Source organism: Corylus avellana, chromosome ca8 (assembly GCF_901000735.1).
Source record: "Corylus avellana chromosome ca8, CavTom2PMs-1.0".
Lineage (NCBI taxonomy): Eukaryota > Viridiplantae > Streptophyta > Magnoliopsida > Fagales > Betulaceae > Corylus > Corylus avellana.
The window spans coordinates 19033575-19059562 of NC_081548.1; the positions used below are offsets into that span (position 1 = coordinate 19033575).

Sequence of the window (25988 nt, forward strand, 5' to 3'; positions counted from 1 at the left end):
ATTTGCCACAGCAAACAGCAAAAACTGTTTTTCATTAGATGTGAGAGAGGTTCTCAATTTTTTACAACAAATCTTGTATATGTTTTTCATTAGATGTTCGCCATGACCTTAAATCAGTATGTTTGTAATTTGGATGCTTTTGATCCCCTTACTATATATATAGTTATGTATTCATAAATATAGGATTTGAAGTGATTCCCCCATTAGGGAATGTAATACATGGGATTTGGAAGCTTGAAAGAGCGGACGGATGGTGATGAACCCAATAAATCGCTCCACTGGTCCCCGGAATTCCCCAGAATCCGGTATCCCTCTTCTACCATCTCGTTCCTCTTCTCCGACTTGTATATTGTGGCTAATTTTGCATGGTCATCAGAGGCCCTGCACAATTTGACAAACATGGGATTCAGTAAATAAAATTATGAAAAAGCACCATTCGACTACCAAGAAAAAAAAAAGGAAAAAGAAAGGGAAAAGTTTCATACGTCCTTAATCATATGCTTCACAAAAAGTAAATGGAAACCAACATAATAAGAAAAAATTTCTTTAGTTTTTCCTGTTTTGCAATTTATTACTCAAACATGAACGTTATAGGACACTCATCATTAATTTGGGACCCTAACTGACAGAGACACTAATCAAGATCTCACATGAAAAACCTAACATAATGATTGTAATGTTCATCAAGAGATGACTCACAACTCTATCAGAGAAAGGACCAGATTTATTGAAAGAACGCAATAACATTTTTGTCGACGGGGGCTGGGTTTTTTTCTGTTTTTTTTTTTTTTTTTTTTTTTTTTTAAATATCTCACAAGATGAACAATTTTGATCTGTGATAGACTATAACCCATTATATCTCCAAAAGGGAAAGGAAAAAAAGAGAAAGAAAGGAAGCTTTGGGGTGTGGTTGAGATAAGCTCAGGTTCAAATCTTATCAACTACCAAACAAAAAAAAAAAAAAACCTCAGAATTTAACAAGAATTACATGTTAGGATTTCAGATTCTAACATATGAGGGTGTGATTTAAGCCATGGTTTGAGGTTGGTCCCTCAGGTTATGTGTGCAGCATACATGAGCAGCGCAAGAGGAATATTTCCCTCAAGGTAATAAGGTCTTATGGAAAATAACAAAATACGAAGTAGATCAAACCATATGCAGAAAGAATTGGTGTAAAACCATAGTTAACAAATGCCATAATATAATAATATTAGTCAAAAAGGCTCTAGATGATGCTGATAACATCAATAATTTTAAACTTACCGTAATTTACGGTACAAAATGTTTAGCATCGTAAAAATCATGTCCATTTTATTGGTATGAAGGAGAGGAATTCAAATACTTAAAAGTTAAAAATGTTTTGAAATTGATTCCAGTTTTGAGTGCATTCAGAACCTAAAGTTGCACTAGGAATTTGAATCTAGTTTTAAAAACTACGATAAAATTCATTTACGATACATAGATTTGCAGGAAGAGTACTACACAGAAAAAAGGTTCTTGCGCTGGGCTAGCAAACACAGCCTCATGCACTGCCAATAACATCTTCTGAAAAAAGCAAATGCTCCAAGAATGTCCAAGAAACAAAGGAGAGTTCTGTACAAGTGATTAGAGGATGAAGCTAGTTTGAACTCAATAGATTAATGAAGAAGAGGAAATCTGGTGTCCAGGCTACAGACAACTTCTGGGGTTAAATAGCTTAGAATTTAAGAGCCTGCTAGATTTAAGGCACGTCTTCGCCAATCAGTCTTTTAGAAATATCCAGGTTGAAAATTGGAAGAGAGCAATATAGATATTCTATAGACAACTGAAAGCAAAAAGAGCCACTACAATAGAAGTAAGATGGACATAAGAGGGAGCTAACTACTCTGTGCCAATCCTATCAAAAGAGAAAGAAAATATGAGATTGTACTGGCAACTCAAAATGAAGAGTAGTATAATCAGCCCTGATTTCATGGTGTTATGTCTAACTCCATAATGTAAGGGCATTAAACATAGCACAAAATACAGATCTCCAACATTCACTCTTGATCAATTGCTAGCTAGTATTACAATTTAACTTCTTTCTTTCTTTCTTTTTTTATGGGGTAAGAATATTCCAATTTAAAGACACCATTGATTTCTTGTGTTGAGTCAGAAAAGCAACAAAAGCCCATCTGTTAATGTTAATATAAAAGATTAATTTATTATCAGTTAATGGAAAGGCAAAATTGTCACTACCTTATGTTTATCCTTTAAGCACATAGAATTCTTTTAACCTAAAAAACATGTGCAGTAAGAGAATTCAAAAATATAGTGCATTCGTTATAAGATAGGATTTGCATTAAAAATTCCTAATCATTGGAACTAAACACTACCATCACGGGAAAACAGAATAACTAGGAATAATAGAACTTGAATCCTGTCAGCTTATGACTGACAAGTGCTGCTTCAAGATACCCACACACAGGCACAAGAACAAACACGCATGCATTTGTGCTTAGATCCATGATAAAATATGATGGCCAAAAGAATATGGTAAAGTCTCACAATTCACAAACATTGAATGGCATAAGCAGAAAATATAACATAGACAGCAATAGCTGTTACACTCTTATCAATCATATTTCTTGGGTCTGCATAAGGGTTCTCATACTCACCTCAATATGAGCTTGTCCCAATTCTGAAATCCCGCATTATTCAAATTCTCAACAGTAACCCCTCTCTGCCTCTCACTGCGCCCTGTCAGCAAGAAAACCTTGAATCCCAAACCCAATATCTCTTCATAGAGTTTCAAACTGGGCTGTATAGCGGGTGCTCTTGCCTTCTCAACCCACTTGTCGAACTCCACAGGATAAAAAATCTCCAAGCTGCAAATTCAATTATATCTTACGAAAATCCAGCAACAACAATCACAATCAAATTCAATTAACACCCATCAGTCAAATGTACCCAAATATTTTCAAACACAACCCCCCCACACATAGGCTCTAGTTTTTACATATTCTGGCGTTAGTTAACATGCCCCAAACAATAACATAACGAAGTTCCGATATTCTCATATTCTATTTACGTTTTTCTTTCTCAATACGGTCTATCCAATCAAACAACATCCAAAAGACAGGTAACACAGGGTAAGAAAAAAAAAATAGTTCCCTCATATTCTACATTCTTTTCTTTCCTACATTTTCAAAGCAAACAAACAGCATATTAGGATATGCAATTGATTCGAATAACCAAAAAAGAAAAAAAGCTTGAAGAATCAGAATGATACCCATAACCATGTTCAGCGTAATACGGAAGATTCGAAAGCAAGGTCTCGTCTACATCGAAAACCCAAGCATCCTTCCCATCCCCACTCAATTCCACACTCTTGGCGAAAACTCCGGCCTCCTTCGACACCCTCTCGACATCGATACTATACGCCCGGCCCATCATGTAATCCTTCACATAGTCCACACATTCCTGCGGGATTGTTTTCCAGGGGCTGAGATTGTTGGTCTCAGCCGCGAATCTCCAACTGGTACACTGTAATCTGAGCTCCTCAGCGAATTCCTTGAACTGGATCTCGACGTTCTCGGGGTATTCGAGGATCAAAGGCCTCGGAAGAACGTGGGAGTTGAAAGTCTCGTGAGAAAACGCGAGGGAAAGTAGAGAAAAAAGAAGGAAAATTCTCAAGAAAGCCATGCTGGGGAAGAAGGAAACTGCGTGCGTACAATTTACACGAAATAAAATTCTGGGTATTGGAGAAATCGATGAATACGACTTGTTAAAATGGACAAGAAAAAAAAAGTGGGAATTCAAAGTTTATAGACAAGAAAATACTACGTATTTTGCAGGCGGAGAGAAGAGAGGAAAGGAAAGGAAACCTGTTCAAGCAGCAATCTCTTCTCTCCGAAGAGGAGGGAACGAGAGGGTGACTTGAGCGCGAAGGAAAGAGGAAGGTGCGAGAGTTTGGTTAGGTATGCAGAAGACGGGACGAGTCAGTTGGTTTGTGGCGAATATTAAAAAAAAAAAAAAAAAAAAAAAAAACAAGAGCCGTGTTATCCACCGATGGAAAAACGTGACAATAAATAACTGCACGAAAGATTCAAAAAAGAAAAATTAAAAACAATATCGAAAGAAGAAAGAAGAAGAATTCAAAGCACATTCATTAGTTGGCACGGTTAATGTAAACAATAAATGCATGGTTCGAATTGTTAGCAATCTGGATGCTAAATGTAAAAATCCCGGTGGATCTTATCTGTTTGAATAAGTGAAATTCATATATATATATATATATATATATATATTTGTTGGAAATAATTTCATTCTATTAGCCACGAGATATATCGTGGGCCTCAATACTAATACCAGCCCACCAAAAGAAAATTTGGCCGCAACTCTCAATACTTTTAGGGTAAGTTGAGATAGAAGACTTAATCATAGTCTATAAATAGGCCTGTATACCAGGTATGAACCCTAGACTCAATTATTAGATATGGGGCAGACTTTTCTCAAATGAACTAACTTAGGCATCTGAGTGAGATCCGCTGACACCTCACCGACGAGTTCTCTTAATTAGTTATTGTGAGTTCTCTTAATTGGTTATTGTCTTGCAGGAATGCAAATATTGAAGATCAAAGACACATCGAAGAACGCAGATCTCACCAATCGGAGTTAAACCAAAAAATGTCATAACAATATTTGTTGTTTTAATTGCTAATAATTTAAATAAATAAAAAAATGGGAAACTTCAAAAAGCCCCCCTGAACTTTCAGCCGTTTTGACAAGCACTCACTGAATTTTCAAAATTCTCACTTAGGCCTCTTAAACTTTGGTTTACTCTCACTTTAGACCATTTTAACTTTAAAGTCAAATAATTTGACTTTTTATACCCATTTTACCCTCCCCAAAACTACGTTGTTTTGTATCCTACAATACCTACCCAGCCCAAAACGATGTCGTTTTAGGCATTATTATTATTATTATTGTTATCATTTTTTTTTTAAAAAAAATCGAGGTCAAACCACCAGATTTTGGCCAAGGGGGGTGGCTCACGACCACTGGTAGATCTCGGGGTGGTTCGGGAGGAACCCCACTTCCGGGGGGGGTGGTGGGCTCTGGCCCCGGGAGGGGATCCCGGGTGCATTTGGGGGTGGCGGACCCAATGCACCCCCAAAGAGCCCGGGGGCGGTTTTACATTTTGACCAGCCGCCGTCACGACGTGGGTGGCTTGAGCCACTGAAGTGTGCGGCCGCCCCAAATGCACCCGATCCCCAACAGCCGCGGTGGCGAATCACTAACACGGCCAAGGGAATTTGGCTTATTTCCTTTTTTTTTTTTTTTTAATATTATGCTCAAAACGATGTCGTTTTGGGTTAGGTGGTGATGTAGTTTTGAAGTGCAAAACGGTGTAGTTTTAGAGTCTAAAACATCGTAGTTTTGGTTGAGGGTAAAATGGGTATAAAAAGTCAAATTGCTTAACTTTAACGTTAAAATGATCCAAAGTGAGAGCAAACCAAAGTTCAGGGGGCCTAAGTGAGAGTTTTGAAAATTCATGGGGTACTTGTCAAAATGGCTGAAAGTTCAGAAGAACTTTATGAAGTTTCCCTTAAAAAAAATTATTGAAAATTTTTATCAGGAAGAAAGTGCATAAGTAACAAAAATAAAATCTTACCACAAAATAAGACCCAAATCCCAAAATGCTGGCAATTATAATGGGTTGATTGGCCTTTGAGAAGAAGGGTCATCCTCTCCCACTCACATTTTCCCTTGCATTTGAGCTCTCTCAATTGATTGAAAATGTCTCAATGCCATCACAATTATCCATTACACATGGATTACGCATTTGAACATCGTATGATTGCTGAGGCATTGGACGTTTTTAACGCGGGGGGGGGGGTGTTCCTTTTCATCTCTTAATTGGAAGCTTATGGGACCTATGCCTATAAAGTAGAGGTAGTCCTTAGGGTCAATTTGAATTTCGGATTTCAAAACGTGCAACTTGAAAGTAATGATTTCAAAATGTATAATTTAAAAACGCAATTAAATATGTAGTAAAATTGTAGTTTAGCCTTTAAAATTGTGCATTTTAAAAATTTAAAACCCACATTTTTAATCATTTTCAAATCGCAATTTTTTTAATCATTTTCAAATCGCAATTTTTTTTTAAAAAAATGAACTCTCAAACAATACACCTTATGCGATTTAGTTTAAAATTATATTTTTGGTATGTGAAATCGCAGTACCAAAAGCACTCTTATACTCTCAATCCTTAATGCAGTTGGCAATTGATCCCAATATAATGAAGGTGATTGTAGTTTGTAATGCCTCAACGAGGACTTTGACAATACTTCTATTTATAACAAATTACAAGACATACACTTGGGTTTGAAATACAAATTTCAAACGTAATAAACTTAAATCAAAGATATGAAATACAAATTTCAAACATAACAAGCTTAAATCAAAGATAAATTTGTTGACGGTATAACACTTTGAATATTAGATAAGATATTATCTAATATCTCATTTAACTTGGTAGAACAAATGTATGTTAAGATTGGCACAAAGAGTTTCAAACTGGGTGGAGGCTAATGGCTTGGTAAGAACATCAGCAATTTGATTTTTATTCGATAAGAACTTGACGGTGAGCGACTTCTGAACTAAAATATCATGAACAAAATGATGATCAATTTCAATGCATTTTGTGCGGGCATGAAAGGCCAGATTTGATGTTAAGTACGTAGCACCAATATTATTACAATAGAGAATCGGTGCCGCCAAAAGAAAAACACCAAGTTCTCGGAGTAGTGATTGAATCCAAAGTAATTTTGCAGTAGCATTAGCAAGGGATTTGTACTCAAATTCAATACTAGATCCGGAGACTGTAGGCTGCTTTTTGAAAGACCAAGATAGCAGATTTCCACCAAAAAAAACATACAATAGCCCGAGGTAGACTTCCTATCATCAGGACAACCTGTCCAATCAGTATCAGAAAATACTACTAATTGAGAGGAGAGACGAGGCTTGATGAGCAGACCATAGGCAATGTCAAGTCATGTTATAGATAAGTATTGTAGTGCTCCAACAGTGCAGCGATAAATAGTGAGATCAGACATGGAGATACCATCAAGTTTGCTAAGTGAGTTGCAGCGGACATGGGAGAAGAGTTGGGTTTTGCAAAAACACCCCTCAACTTTACCTTCTATCAAAAACACACACACAACGAAATATAAGCGTGACAGGGTAGGAAAAGAGATTTGTGGCTCACCCACTAGAGGATTCTAGCTCAAACTCCTAAGAAATCCTCTCTTCCTATTTCTCTCTCTTTGGATGCTAGGGCACGCACCAAATGGTTCCCTAGGGCTCATAATAGTGGTATCAAAGACCCCCAACCGCATTTGTGTAGTGTTTGCCTTATTTGATTTGCATACAGATTGTCACTGTTCGGACAGTCTTTAGATCAATTGGACATTTTGCTGATGTGGACTGTTTCGACGATGACCAAACGTCTTTCCTATTTTTCCGTTACCGACAATGCGAACCATATTTTTAAGAGGGGATTATAAAAAAATAAATTTTCTCCCCTTCATGGGATTTGTGACTAATCCGATTCTAGTATAAACACATAGGCACTAATTAAGGTGTCCTAAATTCTACTTTAGTGTGGGATATTACATAAGATGCAGCGCATGGGTATCAAGTGACTCTCGATCGAGGCTCTCAGGTACTATTTTTGTATTATTTGACGACCCTTATTGATCTAGCAAACGTTGAAATTGAAAAAAAAAACTTTATAAAATATGACTTAATTTGTAGCCATTTGAATAACATTCCAAATGTCACAAGAAATTGGAGAGTGCTAGGCTCACAAATAAATTTTACAGAAAACTTTTACAAACTGATGTGGCACAACATGATTAGGTTTTTCAAATTTTGAACTTATCTTATATCTAATCATTTTGTGCCACATCAGTTTATAAATTTTTTTTTGTAAAATTTATTTGTAAGCCTAGCATTCCTCCAAAAAATTTGTCTTTCATCTGACATTCTTAATTATTACACGGACTGCTCTAAAATTGGCTGCAGCAAAGAGAAAGATACTCGATTCAAGATAAATCACATTCTCCCAACTAATACGTCAAATATTCTGATAATTGTGATAGCAAATCAACCGATCAAAGCTGTGATCAAAATGAACTTCTTTGTTCCTTATTATTTATGACCTTTGTACATCATCAAATGCTTATTTCATGAGACGGCTGGTTGAAAATGGATTAATTATTTCATGACTATTTAGTTCTCATTAGGGTTATTTTGTGTACACATATTGGAAAAGACATGCACTACATTTTGCACATTATTTGGGTTAACTACTATAATGAGAGCTTTTCTTTCTTCTTATTCGTTTATTTTTACTCTTAATTTGTTTGCGGCGGCTTTCGCACGCGTTGACAGCTCAATCCGTTGCTTGTTCAACTTCCGAACTGCATGGACAATAGATTGGAATGGTCTTTGATTGCTTATTGTAACTTTGGACGGCTTAGAAGAATGTTATAATTAAGTGTTTAATTAATATATATAGTCTACCTTGAACATAACTATACTAACAGATGAAGAGATGTAAGAATTTAAGAATTTGACCATTTACATCTTTGGAGGGTTTGAATAGTTGGTTTTCAAAATGCCTTACGATTACAAAAAGGGTTTTCAATCTCTTGAAATATTTGAAAAGGTAAATAAAGAGAGAGGAAACAAGCTGATCGTTTGATTCTTAGGCTGACCTGTGTAAATAAGGGGAGTGTATTTTCACTGCTTAATTCTTGTTGATTTAGGGTTTGTTTGGGTTTGCAATTTCAAAAAACGTTATTTAAAAATAGCAATTAATTTTAAAATGTACAATTTGAAAACTTGATTTTTAAAATTGCAGTTTTGCTTTTAAAATTGTGCGTTTTCAAAAAAATTAACGTCACATTGCCTACAACTTGAAAACACAGATTTTTTACGTTTTCAAATCATAATTTTTAAAAATCGCAATCCCAAACAACTCATTTTCTGGGACTTGGTTTAAAATCACATATTTTGTGTACGAAATCACAATGCCTAACATACACCCACTATTTTATATTTCACTTTGATGATTTTTATGATCATACCATCTAGCCTATACTCTCAAGTGTACACTCTCTGACGTGACAGTGAAAATCACCATTGCATTCAAAATCTAATAGTAATCTATCCAAATTCAATAATGATTTTCGATACCACACCAAAGAGTGTGGGCTTGGAAATGCACGTAACTAACATTTCTCAAAAAATAATATATGTAGCAAAAGCCAAAAGAATAAAAAATAAAAACATATGTTTCATATAAATAAATAAATCAGAGCCATTAATCTATTACACTTATTTATTGGAAATCAATTGCTTATCTCTCTTTAAGGCCAAAATATATAGAATTATTATTTTTTAACTTGTAAAACTCAAAGAGCTACGTATCAATATCCAGGCATCTCCCTTGTGTTTTGGTATAGGCTGATGGAATGAGAGTGACAACACCAGGAGCAACCAAATGGCAACATCTCTCCTCATGCTTCGCTATAAATACACCAAATTCTTCGTCATTCTTCACCAATATTCTGAAATGGCCAAGCCACAAAAACAAGCCACAAAAACTCACTACTCTTCTATTCTTTCTAATGGCTTTTGTGATGCACTGCCATTCCCAAGAGCGGAAGGTAAGTAACTTGAACCTCTTATTGTATGCATAATTACTATCATAATTAAGTTTAAGTGCTTTTCATTTGTTATTGCTATCAATATATGCTTCTAACATTGAATGATACAATTAATTCCCATTTGGTAAATGTTTTATTCATGAGGAAACTTTACTAACACCCTCCGAAGTATAAGCGGTTGTACAATTATAGCTTCAAAGTTTAAAATTTTGTAATGCTGGTATTTCATGTTTCAGATACTAACATTGCAAATTTTAAAATCATTTATACTTTGAGGGTTGCAAGTGAATTTTTCCCTTTATTCATTATGCATGACACAAAGAAAAGAAAAAAAGGATTTGGATACAAAGAATCATACTCTTAGGAAACTTTACTTAAGACCCCTAAACTATTACACGTTTTGAGAAGATCTCCTAATTTTAAAAGCTCTCAATTTTACCCCTCAAATTTTCAATTTCATGCTTGGGTCAAAAATTGATGTTAAATCCTAACAGAAACGAGTAAAAAGACCAAATTACCCTTCAATTTTTCCTTTTTCTTTTTAAATTTGGAATTTTATAAAAATATAAGGGGTATAAAGGTCATTTTATCACTTTTAACGTTTAAAAACTAACGGAAGAGGTACATTGTTTCAAATTAAAAGTTCAGAAAATAAAATTAAGAATTTTTGAAATTTGAAAATCTTCTCAAAACTCATTGTAGTTCAAGAGTAGTCTTAAGTGAAGTTCTTCTACTCGGAACTTTTGAGTGAGTTTTGTTTCAAATGCAGGTCCATGTTGTGTACATGGGAGAAATACCAACGGGCGAAAATCTCATGGAATCGACGCCTTACTACATGCAGTGCTTGGAAAAGGTTCTTGGAAGGTACTGCACGTATAATGGAATTATATATATATAGTTTACCAAATGAATAATTTCAGACAATAATAATAGTTTTTGTGAAGCCATGCATTTGGGTGATTATTTGGTACCTAGCTAACACTTTTATTTGCAGTCCCGAAGCTGCAAAGGAGTCACTAGTTTACAGTTATGGTCGGAGTTTTCATGGATTTGCAGCGAAACTGTCGGATGAAGAAGTTGCAAGATTTTCAGGTGAGATTGCCATCATGCGCGCATGAAAATGTTTTCCTATGTTAATCGATCTGCATGAATTAATTAAATCGATGTTCCACTCATGCAGAGATGAATGAAGTGGTCTCTGTTCTTCCTGACACCATGTTTCAACTTCACACAACAAGATCATGGGACTTCTTGGGACTAACTGATGATCAATCCCACCATGTTGGAAGTTCTGGAGGAGATGTAATTATTGGAATACTAGATTCAGGTAGAAATGTGAAACTCCAATATTGCAAGATCGATCTTTAAGTGCTTTTGGTCTTAAATATTAATTTTTCTCTTCAGGAATCTGGCCAGAATCAGCTAGCTTTAGAGATGAAGGATTTGGTCCTCCACAGGAAAAATGGAAGGGGACTTGCCAAACTAACAAAAACTTCACCTGTAACAAGTGAGCAACCTCTCTTATTTGACCTTCTGTCATTTATATTTGAAAACGCGACTTTTAAAAACACAGTTTACTTTATAAACTCGTATGTTTTAAAAATGTACATTTTTACATGCGATATGAAAACCTATGCTATGTTTGGCAAGCACTTTTAATTTTTTTTACATCTTGTCAAAACTACTTCTCTTACAAAAGTCAACATCTTATTCCACATTTATATCACATTGATTCCTATTATTATGCAAACAAATAACACACAAAAAAGAATTTACCAAGTACCCAAATAAATTTTTTTACGTTTTCAAATCGCAATTTTTAAAGAAGTACTCTCAAACAATATATTTTCTGCGATTTAGTCTAAAATCGCATTTTTTTTGTGCGAAATTGCAGTGTCATACGCACTTTTATGGTCCATTTAGGATTACGTTTGAGAAGTCTAAAAGTGCGTTTAAAGAAAAAAAAAAAAAAAAAAAATGTACTCGTTTGGTAAAAAAATTAAAAGTGTTTTTATGGGTTCAAAAAGCCTAAAAATGGCCAAAACACACTTTTGACAAAGCTTAATATAAATATGAAGCTTTTGCCAAAAAAAAAATTGACTTAAAAGCTTTATTTCTCAAATGCAATCTCAAACATGAACTTAATCTTAGTAGAATAGCTCATGAAATGGCTGAAATTTTTGCAGCAAAATCATCGGAGCTAGATACTACAACAGCCTAAATATATATATTCCGGGAGACATAGATTCTCCAAGGGATTCGATAGGACATGGCAGTCATACTGCTTCGATTGCAGGTGGTAGAGAGGTAGAGGGAGCAAGTTACTTCGGCTTAGCTGAGGGGCTTGCAAGGGGTGGAGCTCCTGATGCAAGAATCGCCGTGTACAAAGTTTGCTGGTCTGGTGCTGGGTGCTATTCTGCTGACATCCTTGCTGCTTTTGATGATGCAATTGCTGATGGGGTGGACATCATATCACTTTCTATTGGACAACCTTTTGTAACCCAATATTGGGGAGACCCATCAGCGATTGGATATTTCCATGCAATGAAACGTGGGATATTGACCTCAGCTTCTGCTGGAAATTTTGGACCAGAAAGAGCAGCTGTTGAAAATTACGCACCCTGGTTACTCACTGTGGGAGCCAGCAACATTGACAGGAAATTTGTGTCCCACTTGGTCCTTGGAAATGGACAGATATTTATGGTAAGGGATTGTTCGATAATAAAACTTAGGCTCCGTTTGTTTCAACGAACAAAATAATCCCCTTTTTTGAAAAAAAAAGGGGGGAGGGGGGGTTATTTTTTACTTTTTGTTTGCAATTCTGAAAATGGTTCAAAAAAAAATTTTGGGATTTGGATCGTATACAAATTATCAAATATTTCTTATATTTTCATATAACTTGAAAAGCTGCGAGGAAGAGAAAGATGGCATAGATGAGTTGTGTAGGAATAGAGCGTGTGAGAATAAAAGGCCTTCGAGGGTGAGATTGAAATCGAGTGTCATTGCTTGCAATTTGGGCAAGCAATTGTGAAAGGGTTTATGAAGCCTACTTGTTTGGGCAGCGTTCAGCCATTCGGGCAACTCAAGACTCCTATAGAGTGTGGAAGAGTGGCGAAAAATAGTTTACGCAGCTGAAAAGTGTCAATCATGTTATGCATTTTAAAGGTTATTTTCCTTAGTCAACTAAAAACATTTTCAAGTTTGACCAACATTTTAAGCAGCGCCAAACGCTAAAAAAATATGAAAAACCTTTTTGAAAAAATATTTTATTTTTAATTGGTCCCAACCTATAGCTGACAAGTTGCTCCTTTTTTCGCGTTGAAGGGATCTTCCATAAATAACTTTAACTACAATGGGACCTTGTATCGTTTGGTGTGGGGTGGAGATGCTGCAAACTATTCTGCCTATTACAGCCCTCTATTTTCAACTTCTTGCTATCATGGGTCACTGGACTCCATCAAAGTGCAGGGTAGCATTGTTCTCTGTGATGATCGGTCTGATGGTTCTGGTGTTATCAAGGCAAATGGAGCTGGCATCATAATGCCTAGTCGACCTATTGATAATTTAGCTGCTCCTTTTCCTCTGCCAACCATATTCATCAGCAGAGAAGACATTGCCAAAGTGCTGGAGTACATAAGATCTTCCAAGTAATTAATCAATCAATCATCAAACTATTTCTTAACATATTTTTCACATTATTAATTCAACAGATGATAATAATGATGATATGATGATGATGATCACCTTCTCAGAAATCCACAAGCTAATATATTGGTAAGTGAGGCAATAAAGGATATCACAGCTCCCTATGCTGCTGCCTTTTCATCTAGAGGCCCCAATCTGATTGATCCTGACATTCTCAAGGTAAACAAAATTTTACTAAGTTTAATTTACTGCTTTGAAGATATAGATTTCTGAAACTGATCAGCTTCTGGAATGTTGAAAATGATCAGCCTGATATCATTGCACCGGGTGTGAATATCCTTGCTGCTTGGTCTCCCATTGGAAGCGCTTCAATTTACAGAGGCGACCCCAGGAGTACCGACTACTTTGTAGACTCTGGAACATCAATGTCTTGCCCTCATGCAAGTGGAGCTGCAGCTTACGTGAAGGCTGCTCACCCAAGTTGGTCTCCTGCAGCAATCAAATCTGCAATCATGACCACAGGTAAAAAACAGAGTTTTTTTTTTTAAAAAAAAAAAAAAAAAGAAAAAAAACTTTCCCTCTGCTTTGAGACCAAACTGTAAGATCGGAAGAGAAAATAAAATGCTCGTAAGATGCGTTATTGAGTCACTTTTTTAAGAAATTATTAACTAATTCTGATGAATTGGTATGCACTAGGTTACAACAAATATTTGTCCATGATATATGTTAAGAAATAATCCCATGTCGTATGTGGATAAGACCTTTAGCATGTTAAGGAATGGAAAACTCTCTCCTATTGAACAAGTTTTATGGGATGAGTTGAACTCACAAATTTCTTCATGATATTGGAGCCTACCTCAGGACAAATGAGGCTCACACTACTTACCCCACTCCGTGTTGATGATTAATAATCTCACATTGCCTGTAGATAAGACTTTTGGCATGTTTATAAGGAATGACCAACTCTCTCCTATAGAACCGATTTTATGATATAAATTAGGCCCACAAATTTCTTCAATATATATATTGGAGCCTATTAATCTTATGTGGTTTAGTTGCATTTTACACAAAACGAAACCAAACAAGAACACCCTCAGACCAAAAATAACAGTGTGCCAAGTCATCTAGTGCTTCACATTGTACTAGAACATACATACAATTGCATTCACTTAAACATTGCTTATTATAAAAAGCAATAGATAGTTTGGTGGGAGCTAGGCCTGGTAAATGCCAACTTGACTTTTTTTTTTTCTTTTTCCCTATCTTCTTTTATTTTGAATATATATATATATATATATAGCATACAGCATGGACCCAAGAAAACATGAAAATGAGTGGGAATTTGCTTATGGATCTGGTCTCCTCAACCCTGTGAGGGCTGTGGATCCTGGGCTGGTCTTCGATGCATCTGCCGAAGATTACATGGATTTCCTGTGCAGGCAAGGCTACAACACCGCAACACTAAGACTAGTGAGCGGTGATCTCAGTGCTTGTCGTCACAGCACCACACTCGGCAGGGGATGGAATCTCAACTACCCTTCCTTCTCCCTAGCAATTGAAGATGGCCAAAAGATCAATGGCATTTTCACAAGAACAGTAACAAACGTCGGCTCCCCGAACTCAACCTACTACGCCGGTGTCCAAGTACCGGAGTCTCTCTTCGTCACCGTGAAACCATCCGTTCTTCGATTCTCAGCTCTAGGAGAGAAGAAAAGCTTCATTGTGAAGGTTAAAGGAGGACAAATAAGTCAGGTGCCAATCATATCAGGTTCTATTACTTGGATTCATGGTGTTACTCTTGTTCATATCGTCAGAACCCCACTTGTTGTTTACACCGTCCTCCCATCAACATTTTCTAACAATTCCTCCCGTCCAACAACCAAATCAGCCGCCGCAAAAGCTGCTGCTTCTCATGAATATCCAAAAGGCGGCCGCGGCATGTTGTGGGGCCCCTAGTATTTCTCTATTGAGATTGGAGGCTATATACTATGTGGAAATAAGATTGATATTATACTAAGGGAAATGGTCCTATATATATATATATATATATATATATATATGCAAAATACGATTTTCACAATTTCGTTGAGTTTAGTAAACTTTAACTTTTTTGTTGTTGGTTCTAAGTTGTACTAGATTGATATTATATATATACAGCATTTTGAGAAAATTAGTACACCAAAAAAATATATAATTACTTTTGATTATTTTTGTTGGGTGATTGATTTATTTTTGAGTTTCTTGTGAGTTGTGATATTTCCTTTTACTTGGTTCTCTAGAAGCAAATTATGTAAAGATGAATTTTAGGCTTACAAACAAATTTTACAAAAAAAAATTTTACAACATGATTGGAAGTTATATAAATTCAACTTTTAAGAAACACGGTCATATTGTATCACATCATGTTGTAAATTTCTTTTTGGTAACTTCACCTTAAACCCCTGAACTACCACGTGATTTGACATACCTCCGAACTTAATTTGGAACCTCTCAATTTGGACTCCTGAACTTTTAATTGCAATTAATTTGAACCCCTCCGTCAGATTTTAAACGTTAAAAGTAGGCCTGGGTATCGGTCAAAACGGTCCGGTTAAGGACCTTATCGGTTATTAACCGATAATTTTCGGTTAAACGGTTTATTAACCGATACCGAACCAATAAGAATTTTAACCGATAATTTCGGTTAAAACGGTACACGGTTAAACGGTCCGGTTAAACCGGTTAACCGATTTAACCGATAGCTTTATATTGATTTATTTTGTTGGGCCAAAAACCAAAAATGAGTTTTTTTGACTTTTGAGAGCCCAAATACTTTTTGTTGGGCTAAAATAATTTATTAAAAATGAGTTGTTTTAGGGACCAAATACTTTTTGTTGGGACCCAAATATTTGTTTTTTGGGTTAAAAATTGAAGCTTTTTTATATTGATCCACTTCAACTTCTTTTTTTTTTTTTTTTTTTTTAATATTATAAAATACATTTTTCCAAAGCAAATGGACTAATTAACATAATGAATGCTAATTAGACTAGCAAAACTAGTTAATGAAAAATGCTTTTACCAAAGGCAAAGAAATCTCATCAAATGCCATCACTTAAAAAAAAAACATCAAACCTACCCAAACCCAAATTAAAATAAAATTCATTAATGAATAATAAACAAAGTATTAACTAATTAAAGTTACTTAGCAAAAGGAAAATAAGTCATGGGCAACACCATTACACAAATTCGGAAACCTGTGTCACTTGTGGGAATTTGGAAACCTCTCTAAAAGACTAAACGGCGCCGTTTTGGGACTAGGACTTAAAAAAAAAAAAAAAAAAAAAAAAAAAAATTCCGGTTTCTTATCGGTTAACCGGTTAACCGATAAGAACCGCTTAACCGGACCGGACCGAATTTCGGTATACTTTTTTTAACCGATAAGGATATCGGGATATCGGCTACGGTTTATATCGGTTCGGTCGAAGCCGGTAGACGGCCGGTTAAACGGTAACGGTTAATTTGCCCACCCCTAGTTAAAAGTAATACAATGACGTTTCTACTATCTACTTTTTTATAAAATTTCAAATTTACCTTTAATTTCAAATTAAAAATTATTAAAAATAAATAAATACAAGGTGACCCACTGTTTGGCCACCTTGTGACCCTTTTTTTTCAATTTTTTTTTAATAAAAAGAAAATTGAAGGGTAATTTTGTCTTTTTAGGTGTTTTAACGGCAAAAATTGACGGAGAGGGTAAATTGGCTGCAATTGAAAGTTCAAGGGTTCAAATTGAGAGGTTTCAAAGTTCAGGGGATATGTTAAATCGCGTGGTAGTTCAGAAGTTTTTTTGGACTTTGGACCCAAGTTGATCTAATCCCATAGAAGGCCCTTTAGGAGAGAGGATAGCTCAAGTGAGCCAATCCTGCACATTGAAGCCTAAGCCCATCAAGATTGATTAAGAGCCCCAAACGGAGTTGGTTCATAGGTTGTTGGTGTTTCACTTGTAGGGCCTAGGCCCTATTGGACCCAAATGGGACGGACCAAGCCCATGTAGGGGCCCAAGTCAAGCCTTTCCCTGGGGTGGGGGGGATTAGGATAATTAGAAAAGACCATAAGAATCATGGAACATAAATTTCCTCTAAATTGGATTCCTCCAACTCAATCTATAAAAATAATGTTCCTTTACATATGAGAAGCGCATGTTTTTTTAAATAACATGTGATGCTTTGCGCATGCCTTTTTAATAAAATTTCTTTCAAATTTGTTCTGACAATTAAAAAGAAAAAAATATGTACTTCTCACATATAAAGACTTGATTGAAGAAAATTCCTTCAAACTTAGTTAGAAACTATTTTTATAGACCGGGGTTGGAGAAAGTTCCTCTTTGATTATAAGAATTGGGTCGAAGAAAGTTCCTCTAGCCAAATCTATAAAAATGACGTGTCTTTTTTTACACGTAATAAGCATGAAGTGGATGCGAGAAGCACATGCTACTTAAATTGATAAACTTTTGTGTGAGACCAGCAACAAACAGACAATTTTTCAAGTGAAATTTAAACAAACATTTTCAAACACTGAATCAGCATTGATAATACCATTATTACTGAGTTATCATTCCGCACCAACAAATGAATCCATCAACGCCACCTATTTGCTCAATCACTTGGTGAGAAGATGGATGAAATAATGAAATAACAATAATTCCTTTCGAAAAGAGCTTTACAACTGTTAATTCAATACAAATATGTAGAATTTCCAGCAGAAATAAACTTTTACAATCGAAAATTTTCAATATGACTCGATTGATTCTCACCTATGCCCCCTTTGGATGCAACCTCTCAGTCTCTAACGAGGTAAACATGAAGTTCCCAGAAAGAATAGCTTCTTTGTCTGCAAATCCAAATTCCATAGATTTGTCAAGCTAAAATACTAGGAAAGTGATGAAAATATCCAAAATGTTTGTGCAATCTTTAAATAAAATATACTCAAATATCTGAAACACCAAGTACGTAATAGGAAATAGATTTGTCATATCTTAACCATGAGAAGGAAAATTAAAACTGTTTTTGTGCACTCAAAGTATTACTCCATTTTAAAAACAAAACAAGTAATAGATTAATGGTATGTGTGCATCTATCTTGTCACCAAAGAAGCTTCAGAAGGGATATTCTTAACGTAAATGATTAAGGAACACAAGATAATTGTGTAAGCTGCAATCTACTTCTGGCATCCAAACAATCCCCCACCAATTTTTTTTTTTTTTTTTTTTTTTTTTTTTTTTTTTGTTTCTGTTTATAAGAAAGGGATTAAAAAGAATGGGGTTGGGGTAGGAAGTTGACTCCAACTATTAATTTAGTGGGCTCAAGTGCTTGCATATATTCCTGTACTTTCGATTCTATATACAATCAACTATTTATCTCCAAGAGATTAAAATGATACACATGATGAAGATATTGAAAAAAAAAAACAAAAAACAAAAGAGGTAACCCACCTGTTAAGGACAGGCAGCTAACTTCTCGGCGAGCATATCTTGCCATTGCCTGCAGATGTATTCAAAGAATTAGTGGTGTTATGCCTTCAATCGGTGAGAGAAAAAGGATGGACATCATTGCATTAATAAAAACTAGAACATAAAGAATATAGCAAGCAATTTAAAGAAGAAAAGAGAGAAGGAACAAAAGAAATAAAACTCAGAGTATTTGGTTGACAGAAATAATTTTTCTTAATAATCTCTTTTCACTGAGAAACATGTACAATGCTAGACAAAGTGTGCAACCAAAATGAAAGGCGTAGCAGCGCCATCAATAAACTAAGGGAGTGTTTGGCAAAACCCTTCATCCCCTTGTTACTGTTCATGTTCCATTTCCCCAAAAAATATCGACATCAAAACATTCTAACTTTTTCACTTTTTATTACTATTCAAATAAAAAAATCATTATAAAACAAAACATTTCACTTTTCAATACAAAAAATTCAAAACTTTATACCACTTCAATCATTTTCGGCTACAATAACGAAGGGAAAAGGGGTTCCCAAACACACCCTAACTCTTCACCATGTTTTGTTTTTGTGATCAGCGACCCTACACAACTTTTTTCCAATGTGGTGAAGATATATACTTATTTACTTGGTGTTGATGCTCCAAAAAGAGTCACTTTTAACCAACTTAAACTTGAAGAACCACACATTTTCTTTGGCGTATGTCCCAATAAAGTACAATGGACCAATATTACCCCTCTTGCATGACTGTCAACCACAGTAATGAAAGTGAAAATGAGAACATGCCTGGAGTGCTTGTGATGCAGCATCATTTGGCTGTGATAAACCGTCATGAGAAAATATATTCCTGCAACAAAAAACAACACCAGTTCCAACTGTTAAGAAGAGCAAATAAAGAGCCCAACATCAGAAACGGTGTCACTTCAACAGCATTAGCTTTCAATAGCTATTGTGCAGTTTAGTTATTAAAATTGTATATCCTACACAAATCTCTGTTAAAATAGTTTTTGTTATTCCAATATTCAGCAGTATATTAATGTAAACAATTTCAAGCTAATACTAGTAAAAAAGAATCGCTACACTTTTTATGACAAGTAACAAATATTTTAATTACATATAAATGGAAATGTACATAAAAGTTTATTAAATTCCCATAATGATATTCCCTACCCAACTCCCAATCGTCTACATCAATCTCTTTGATCAAGAAAATTGAACACAAATCCATAAAACTTTTCCACACTAGATTTGAGATGGGGGATGAATCCAACATTTATTTCTAGCATGATGTTTGGCGTGGGGCTCAAACTCTCAAGACATCTTTTCCGAACTTGTTTAGCATTGCCAGTTTTAAGGACGCTGATGTGGGAGACCATTTGGAGCTTTCTAGTGCCCCCCATCAATGAAATATTGACTTTCTTAGAGTGGCTTTTCCCTTTGATGTATTCCGTTAGAGTGACACGGGGCAGTGAGGACAGACTTTGTTGGATTCCTTTCAAGAGAGGGTTGTTTGATGTTAGATCTTACTATAAGGTTTTTTCCCCATGATATCACCCACTTACTTTGGATGAGTATTTGGCGGAATAAGGCTCCCTTGAGAGCAGCTTTCTTTGCATGGTCAGCCACCTTAGAGAAAATTCTCACCATGGACAGCCTAAGGAAACAACATACTATTGTGGTTGAGTAGTGTTGCATGTGTAAGAATGGGGAGTTAGTAGACCATCTTCGACTCCATTGTGAAATCTCTGTCTGTTGTATTTTCTGCAGAGTAGGTCTGGTTTAGGTTATGCCTAGAATGCTGGTAAATCTGTGTCTGTTGGAGAAAGGCCAGAGGCTAGGTTCCAGCTTGATGTAGTTTTGAAGATGATTCCGCCTTGCCTAATGTGGTGTCTATGGAGGGAAAGAAACTGTTGTAGGGGGCTCTCTTTCTTAGGGTAGTTGCCTCAAATTGTTGTTATTCATTGGAGATGATCAAAACAATTAATCAAGAGAAATGCTACGGGTACCAATGAATAAGCTCCATATCATTTTGGTACCCATCTGTTGGTAAAAAATTTGGTACCTATAGCATTTCTCAATTTGCAACTCAATTAGGACTCGGAGACAAAAGTATTAGTGCTCGTGCTCCAATATACATTTCTAAAGGTTTTGGAGAACTGACTTACAAATGCTAACTAAACAATAAAGATATCATCAGTCATTTCCTTTTCTTTCTTTTGGATGAATGATAATATATTAACAAGAAAAGAAATATACAAAAAAAATACTCTGGCTCCATCAGAGTCATTTCAACTCCAAAACAGGTGCAGAAAATTCCAATAAACACCGTTATAAAATAAAGATTAATAAGCTATGTCAGAACCAAGTCGTAATTTAAGTGTAACCTCCATATAATATTTGCCAGCTCATCCGATTTAGCTTCTGGGAGTATTGCAGAATCATAGGCAACCACATTTCCATAGAAAATTTTCTCCAAATCCTTCATCCATCTAGTCAACAGTAAGTTAACCTGCCATTTAAAAGACAAATAATCAATATGCCCAAATCACAAATTAAAGCCCGTTTAACAAGAAAGTGCATTTATATTGCTACACACAACGTAATAAAAGGCTTGATTATGATCTATAGATGTGTGTGAGTGTGTGTGTGTGTGTGTGTGTGTGTATAGATATATATGCCGCCCCTGGTCCAAAGCTTTCTACCCATGACAGGCTCAAACACCATTAGCCCCAAAGACTAAAAAAATGAACTCAACAGCACTCTCACAAAGGAAAATATATGCTGATATCATCTGTTGTTTTCATCTGCCAAACCTTGCATGCCAAAAACTGCAGAGTTTTAACCTAAGGAACAGATTCTTTCTAAACAATTCCTTGCGTTTTTTGAAGCATACAGACGTTGAACACAGATTTTTTTTTTTTTTTTTTTTTTTTTATAAGTAATTTTTGTCCTCAAGGGGGGACTCACACTAGTGAACATGGATATTGATATGAAAATTGAATTTGTTGCAATAGTCTTTATTAAATCAAATGATCAATCAGCTTTGAAAATAATAAATTACCTTTCAATTTTCAAAAGACATACATTATGAAAGAGTATTTTAACAATTAAGATAATAAAATCCACAGAAGCAATAAAGTGCAAACAATATTAAATTCCAAAAGCAGATAAAAGATGAACATAAAAAGTATTATCACATACCCCAGCCTTTGAAGCTCTCAGCTCCACATCATGATTGTAAATCTCGTACAAGTACTGCCCAAATTCAACACCTTCCTTTCCCTCTTCTTTCAAGCGACGTAAGTAAAGCCACATATGTAGTACAAGTAAAGAAAATGTCGTTTTGAATGTTTTCTCCAAGTTAAATACTGCACATGAAAGAGCATAGTTTAAATTAGACTACTACAGAAATGTCAACATAGTTAGCAAGCACTACAGAAAATTACCAAATTGTGAGTGTGGATTATTCTCAATCAAATATGGCAACAAAGCTCTCCATACATTCAAATCTGGGTTTGCAATGGCTTTGCCTTTCTTCTGTTTTTGTTTTTGTTTTGTCAGATTTCCACAGCAAAGCATGCATAGACAGAAATCTCATTTGAATATGATATAACAAGTTTCATGGTTAAGTTGAATCATAATGTCATCTATGACCAAATATCTTAGTTTCACAGTTCTAATCCTTACATATTTGTCCTCGTATAACTGTGTTTCTTTCCCATACAGAGCTATAAGCGAAAGTAACTAATAAGTATAATTTCCTAAATCCCAATTTTACATGCAGCAGATTGACAGTGTATATAGCCATAAACCAACTTTAAAAAATAGATTGGCCGTTCACAAATGTGTACGTGTATATTTGTGTTTGCATATGTAAGTCTCTAGTAGATATACACATGCTTATGAGGAGGTGTGAGCATGGGAGGGTTAAGTATGTTAAGTGCACGTGGACATCCATGTGAGTGTAACAATCACAAAAAACAAAAAAACAAATTAATAATTAAAAAAAAAAAAAAAAAAAAAAAACAGATAATAAAAACATAAACCTTCTTCACCACCTTAATTACTCAGGGAAAAGAAGATATTTTCAATAGATGGAAAACCCAACATGTGACGTGCACGAGTTTTTACACCTCAAAATGCTGAAAATAACCCGTATCAGGGTGCTAAAAAGCTACCTCAACCATAAGAAGTTGGCATAGTCAACAGCCATACCACAAAATCAACATTAATGACTACTACAAAACTGAGAAATCTATACACGAATGTTAATGTATACAAATACATAGATAAATAGGGAAAATACACTATAAAATGGAACACTTGACTCCCTTTAACTACCACCACATTACAAAGAACACTCTCCATTAGCATTTGGTGTTAAAATGAATAGAAAAGCCCTCACATACACCACATGTGACTTTTTTTATTTTAACTTCCCAAAATGCTCTTAAAAATTATTTTTAAAAAAAAATAAAAAACAAGGGGAGGCCGTGGCCACCCCCTTTGGTATTTTGGGGGTGGCCGAAACACCCCCACAGCCTGTGGGGGTGGTTCAGCCTTCCCCCTGTTCTATTACAGCGAATACTGATTCCAACAATCTACTGTGACAACACCATATTTTGGGGTTGCCATCTTGGTGAATGGAAAGCCAATCATGTGCAGATGTCCACCCTTTCCGGGTGGACATTTTTGGGTGTATCTAATTTCTTCTTCAGCCGGGTGAAGCAGCAAGAGATATGAGAGAACAAAGAAAGCAAACAAAAAGACAGAAGCCATTCGAACATTCCCAATTCACCGGCAAAAACAAAGAACACCACCAATAACTTCTTGCCCTAGCATCTGGCCAACATTCGTCTTAAATGACTGTAGAAGAGACAAACCACCAAACCATTTTGTTCAAGAACTTAATTTGTTTTCATTTCCTAGATGACCTTATAAGCCACTGACTTTAATACTTTTCAATGGGACTTCAGTAATTAAGTCAAATGCAGTAAATTGAACGATACTGGCAGATCCCATCATTCAAACCATCTTGAACAACTTCACAAATAATGAGAATTTAACATTGAACACCCCCCACCCCCCAGCATGCGGCAACCAAAAAAATAACAGAGGGAAAATAAGAAGAAAAAAATGAAATAAAAATAAAATATGAAGTCATTCTTATCATGAACAATAAACTGAGAAAGGAATCACCTTCATAAATGAGAGGTTTATCAACTTGTGAAATGATTCGCCGGTATACCACATTTGCCCCTCGAATAGACTTGCTTTGTTTACTATAAAACAGCATCAGCTTGAGGATAATACGCTTAATGCCCACATAGTTTGGTTCTTCAACTCTCAGAGGAGAGTCCGGGGCCAAAGCCAATGAGGAGGGCTTAGACCAAAACATTTTATTTAAGTTAATCTGTTGAATAGAGTTAATTTGACTTTCAGTATCAAGCAAATTAGGTAGAATGACATTACAAATATGGATAGATATGGCTAGCAGCAGTACGTATTAGTACATGATACTTGATACAAAATGACATCTTTATGGAAGTAACCTCAAGCTGTCTGCATAGATTTATCAAATCGTGTGATTTTCAACAGTAATAAATCCAAAAAGAAAATGGAGAAGAAGGAAAAAAAATATATGAGTTACGACAAACAAAAGGCAACGACAGTAACTTATGGCATCACTGCTGGTTCATCAAATGAATAGAAAATAAAATATGATTTATAATTAATAAAAATAAATAAAAAATAAACTTTATAGTGATTACAGCAGTTCTAGTGTTATTCAAGGCTCAAGGCGCACTTAAGCACTGAAGTTTCAAACAGCCTAAGCATAAAGCCAAAGTTGGCTTTGCGTCAAGGTTGCTTTTGTGATCAGTATACACCCCATGAAAGAACTAACTAGAGGCTAGAAAAATGAAGCCCATGCCAAGCTCCTGACAAAATGAGAAAATTGTACAGCCGCTAAAAGTAGTACACTAAATACAACACCACATTCTAAATTCTCAACAAAATAGGTCTCAAACATCCATGAGTTCCATAGGCGACATAGATCGCCCCAAAAACCATAATCATTGGGAGCTCATCTTCCAAACCCAGAAAAAGTAAAACTAAGCCTAAAAATAATAACACGTAAAAAGAAAACAAGAAAGGTGCACATTTGCATGCAGTCACAAAAACAATCACAAGAGAACAGATTGACAGTAAAATCTAATTTGGGATAACCTATTTAAAAAGTATATTCCTTGAGCCCAGAAAAAATTTCCATAAACCCATTCCAAATTACAACTAATGATTACTGCTGCTACCTAAATCCAATACCCAGTGGATATATTCAAAAAACTTCAAAATGGTTAGTTCATACCGGGGGAGCACTCGGGAGACCTTTTTCCACAGAATCAGTTGCAGCTGCAGCAACCTTGGCATAGCTTCGGCTTGAAACCACATTGAAATCTTTTCCAAATTTCAAGTTGTTCTGCAGCCCAACTCTCGAAAGATTGGTGATAGTTCTGCCCCATCTTGGCAACATTATGAGTTCCCTTCCAAGATTCAAACAAACATTGCTTCAAACACATATACGTCAACACAGCAAAATAAAATCCACTTTCTGCTTACAAAAGATAATTGCCTCAAACACATTCACGAGGGTCTCGTTTGCTCTTTTAGGAAAGCTTGTTTGTTGGTTACCGTGAAAAAAAAAAAAAAATGGTAAAAAAATTTCGTAACTATTTTGTTCATATTCCCATGAACATAACAAAAGCTTGATGAAAATGAAGCAGAAGATTAGCAAATTTATCTCTTCGGAGAAAGAAGAAACAGTTAAAAGTGGTTTCGAAGGAAGAAATGAAATATTACTTCACCTGGAATCAGAAATAAGAGGGACCCAACTTCTCTGCTTATGCTTGGACTGTTCTTCTTCTAAATTGATATTCCCAAGTGTTTTTGTTTTTTTTTGTTTTTTTTCAAGCCTTAAACCCTACCGGCGAGCGATGGATGAGGCTCCACGCCGTCTGACCAAAATCCATTTTTGTAATTACCATTGGCCAAACAGGGTTCAGCATATGACCAATGAGGCTCATATTTGATGGCATAGTTAATTAAATTAAATACTATACATATTCAAATACCAACTAATTTGAAATATTGATCAAGTAATTTTAGATT

At 35.5% G+C, this 25988-nt stretch overlaps 3 protein-coding genes across 4 annotated transcripts; 1 reads left to right on the top strand and 2 right to left on the bottom strand.

Moving 5' to 3' along the window:
• Nucleotides 1–137: 137 nt before the first annotated feature.
• LOC132189413 (acid phosphatase 1) lies at nucleotides 138–3955 on the bottom strand. The gene is made up of 3 exons (XM_059604155.1): nucleotides 3251–3955; nucleotides 2637–2846; nucleotides 138–381 (listed from the first exon to the last, which is right to left on the bottom strand). Exons 1-3 carry the CDS (start codon nucleotides 3661–3663, stop codon nucleotides 204–206), a joined length of 801 nt encoding a protein of 266 aa, XP_059460138.1. The 5' UTR covers nucleotides 3664–3955; the 3' UTR covers nucleotides 138–203.
• A 5548-nt stretch (nucleotides 3956–9503) lies between these two features.
• On the top strand, nucleotides 9504–15299 carry LOC132190989 (subtilisin-like protease SBT4.3). The gene is made up of 10 exons (XM_059606012.1): nucleotides 9504–9698; nucleotides 10468–10562; nucleotides 10693–10790; nucleotides 10879–11025; nucleotides 11103–11205; nucleotides 11885–12401; nucleotides 13023–13345; nucleotides 13451–13562; nucleotides 13652–13865; nucleotides 14644–15299. The coding sequence occupies exons 1-10, from the start codon at nucleotides 9504–9506 to the stop codon at nucleotides 15297–15299; spliced, it is 2460 nt and encodes an 819-aa protein (XP_059461995.1).
• Nucleotides 15300–18006: 2707 nt separating this feature from the next.
• On the bottom strand, nucleotides 18007–25828 carry LOC132190822 (uncharacterized). Of its 2 annotated transcripts, none has more exons than XM_059605860.1 (8): nucleotides 25680–25828; nucleotides 25189–25363; nucleotides 24021–24234; nucleotides 22023–22189; nucleotides 21206–21330; nucleotides 19608–19668; nucleotides 18814–18862; nucleotides 18007–18212 (listed from the first exon to the last, which is right to left on the bottom strand). In XM_059605860.1, exons 2-8 carry the CDS (start codon nucleotides 25351–25353, stop codon nucleotides 18136–18138), a joined length of 858 nt encoding a protein of 285 aa, XP_059461843.1. In that variant the 5' UTR covers nucleotides 25354–25363; nucleotides 25680–25828; the 3' UTR covers nucleotides 18007–18135. The 2 variants fall into 2 exon arrangements, with proteins under 2 accessions (XP_059461843.1, XP_059461842.1); XM_059605859.1 differs by having other exon boundaries at nucleotides 25685–25827.
• Between the last annotated feature and the right edge of the window lie 160 nt (nucleotides 25829–25988).

What these genes read in the sequence shown, in the direction of transcription:
- LOC132189413 (XM_059604155.1), bottom strand. Translation starts at nt 3,663, where the DNA reads ATGGCTTTCTTGAGAATTTTCCTTCTTTTTTCTCTACTTTCCCTCGCG. An exon ending in TACGCTGAACATGGTTATGG is followed by an intron (nt 2,847 to 3,250) that starts GTATCATTCTGA and finishes TTGAATTTGCAG; the next exon opens with CTTGGAGATTTTTTATCCTG. An exon ending in TGGGACAAGCTCATATTGAG is followed by an intron (nt 382 to 2,636) that starts GTGAGTATGAGA and finishes CAAATTGTGCAG; the next exon opens with GGCCTCTGATGACCATGCAA.
- LOC132190822 (XM_059605860.1), bottom strand. Translation starts at nt 25,353, where the DNA reads ATGTTGCCAAGATGGGGCAGAACTATCACCAATCTTTCGAGAGTTGGG. An exon ending in CTGGCAAATATTATATGGAG is followed by an intron (nt 19,669 to 21,205) that starts GTTACACTTAAA and finishes TTTTTGTTGCAG; the next exon opens with GAATATATTTTCTCATGACG. An exon ending in CTGCATCACAAGCACTCCAG is followed by an intron (nt 18,863 to 19,607) that starts GCATGTTCTCAT and finishes ATACATCTGCAG; the next exon opens with GCAATGGCAAGATATGCTCG.
- LOC132190989 (XM_059606012.1), top strand. Translation starts at nt 9,504, where the DNA reads ATGAGAGTGACAACACCAGGAGCAACCAAATGGCAACATCTCTCCTCA. An exon ending in TATTGGAATACTAGATTCAG is followed by an intron (nt 11,026 to 11,102) that starts GTAGAAATGTGA and finishes TTTTCTCTTCAG; the next exon opens with GAATCTGGCCAGAATCAGCT. An exon ending in TTGATCCTGACATTCTCAAG is followed by an intron (nt 13,563 to 13,651) that starts GTAAACAAAATT and finishes GAAAATGATCAG; the next exon opens with CCTGATATCATTGCACCGGG.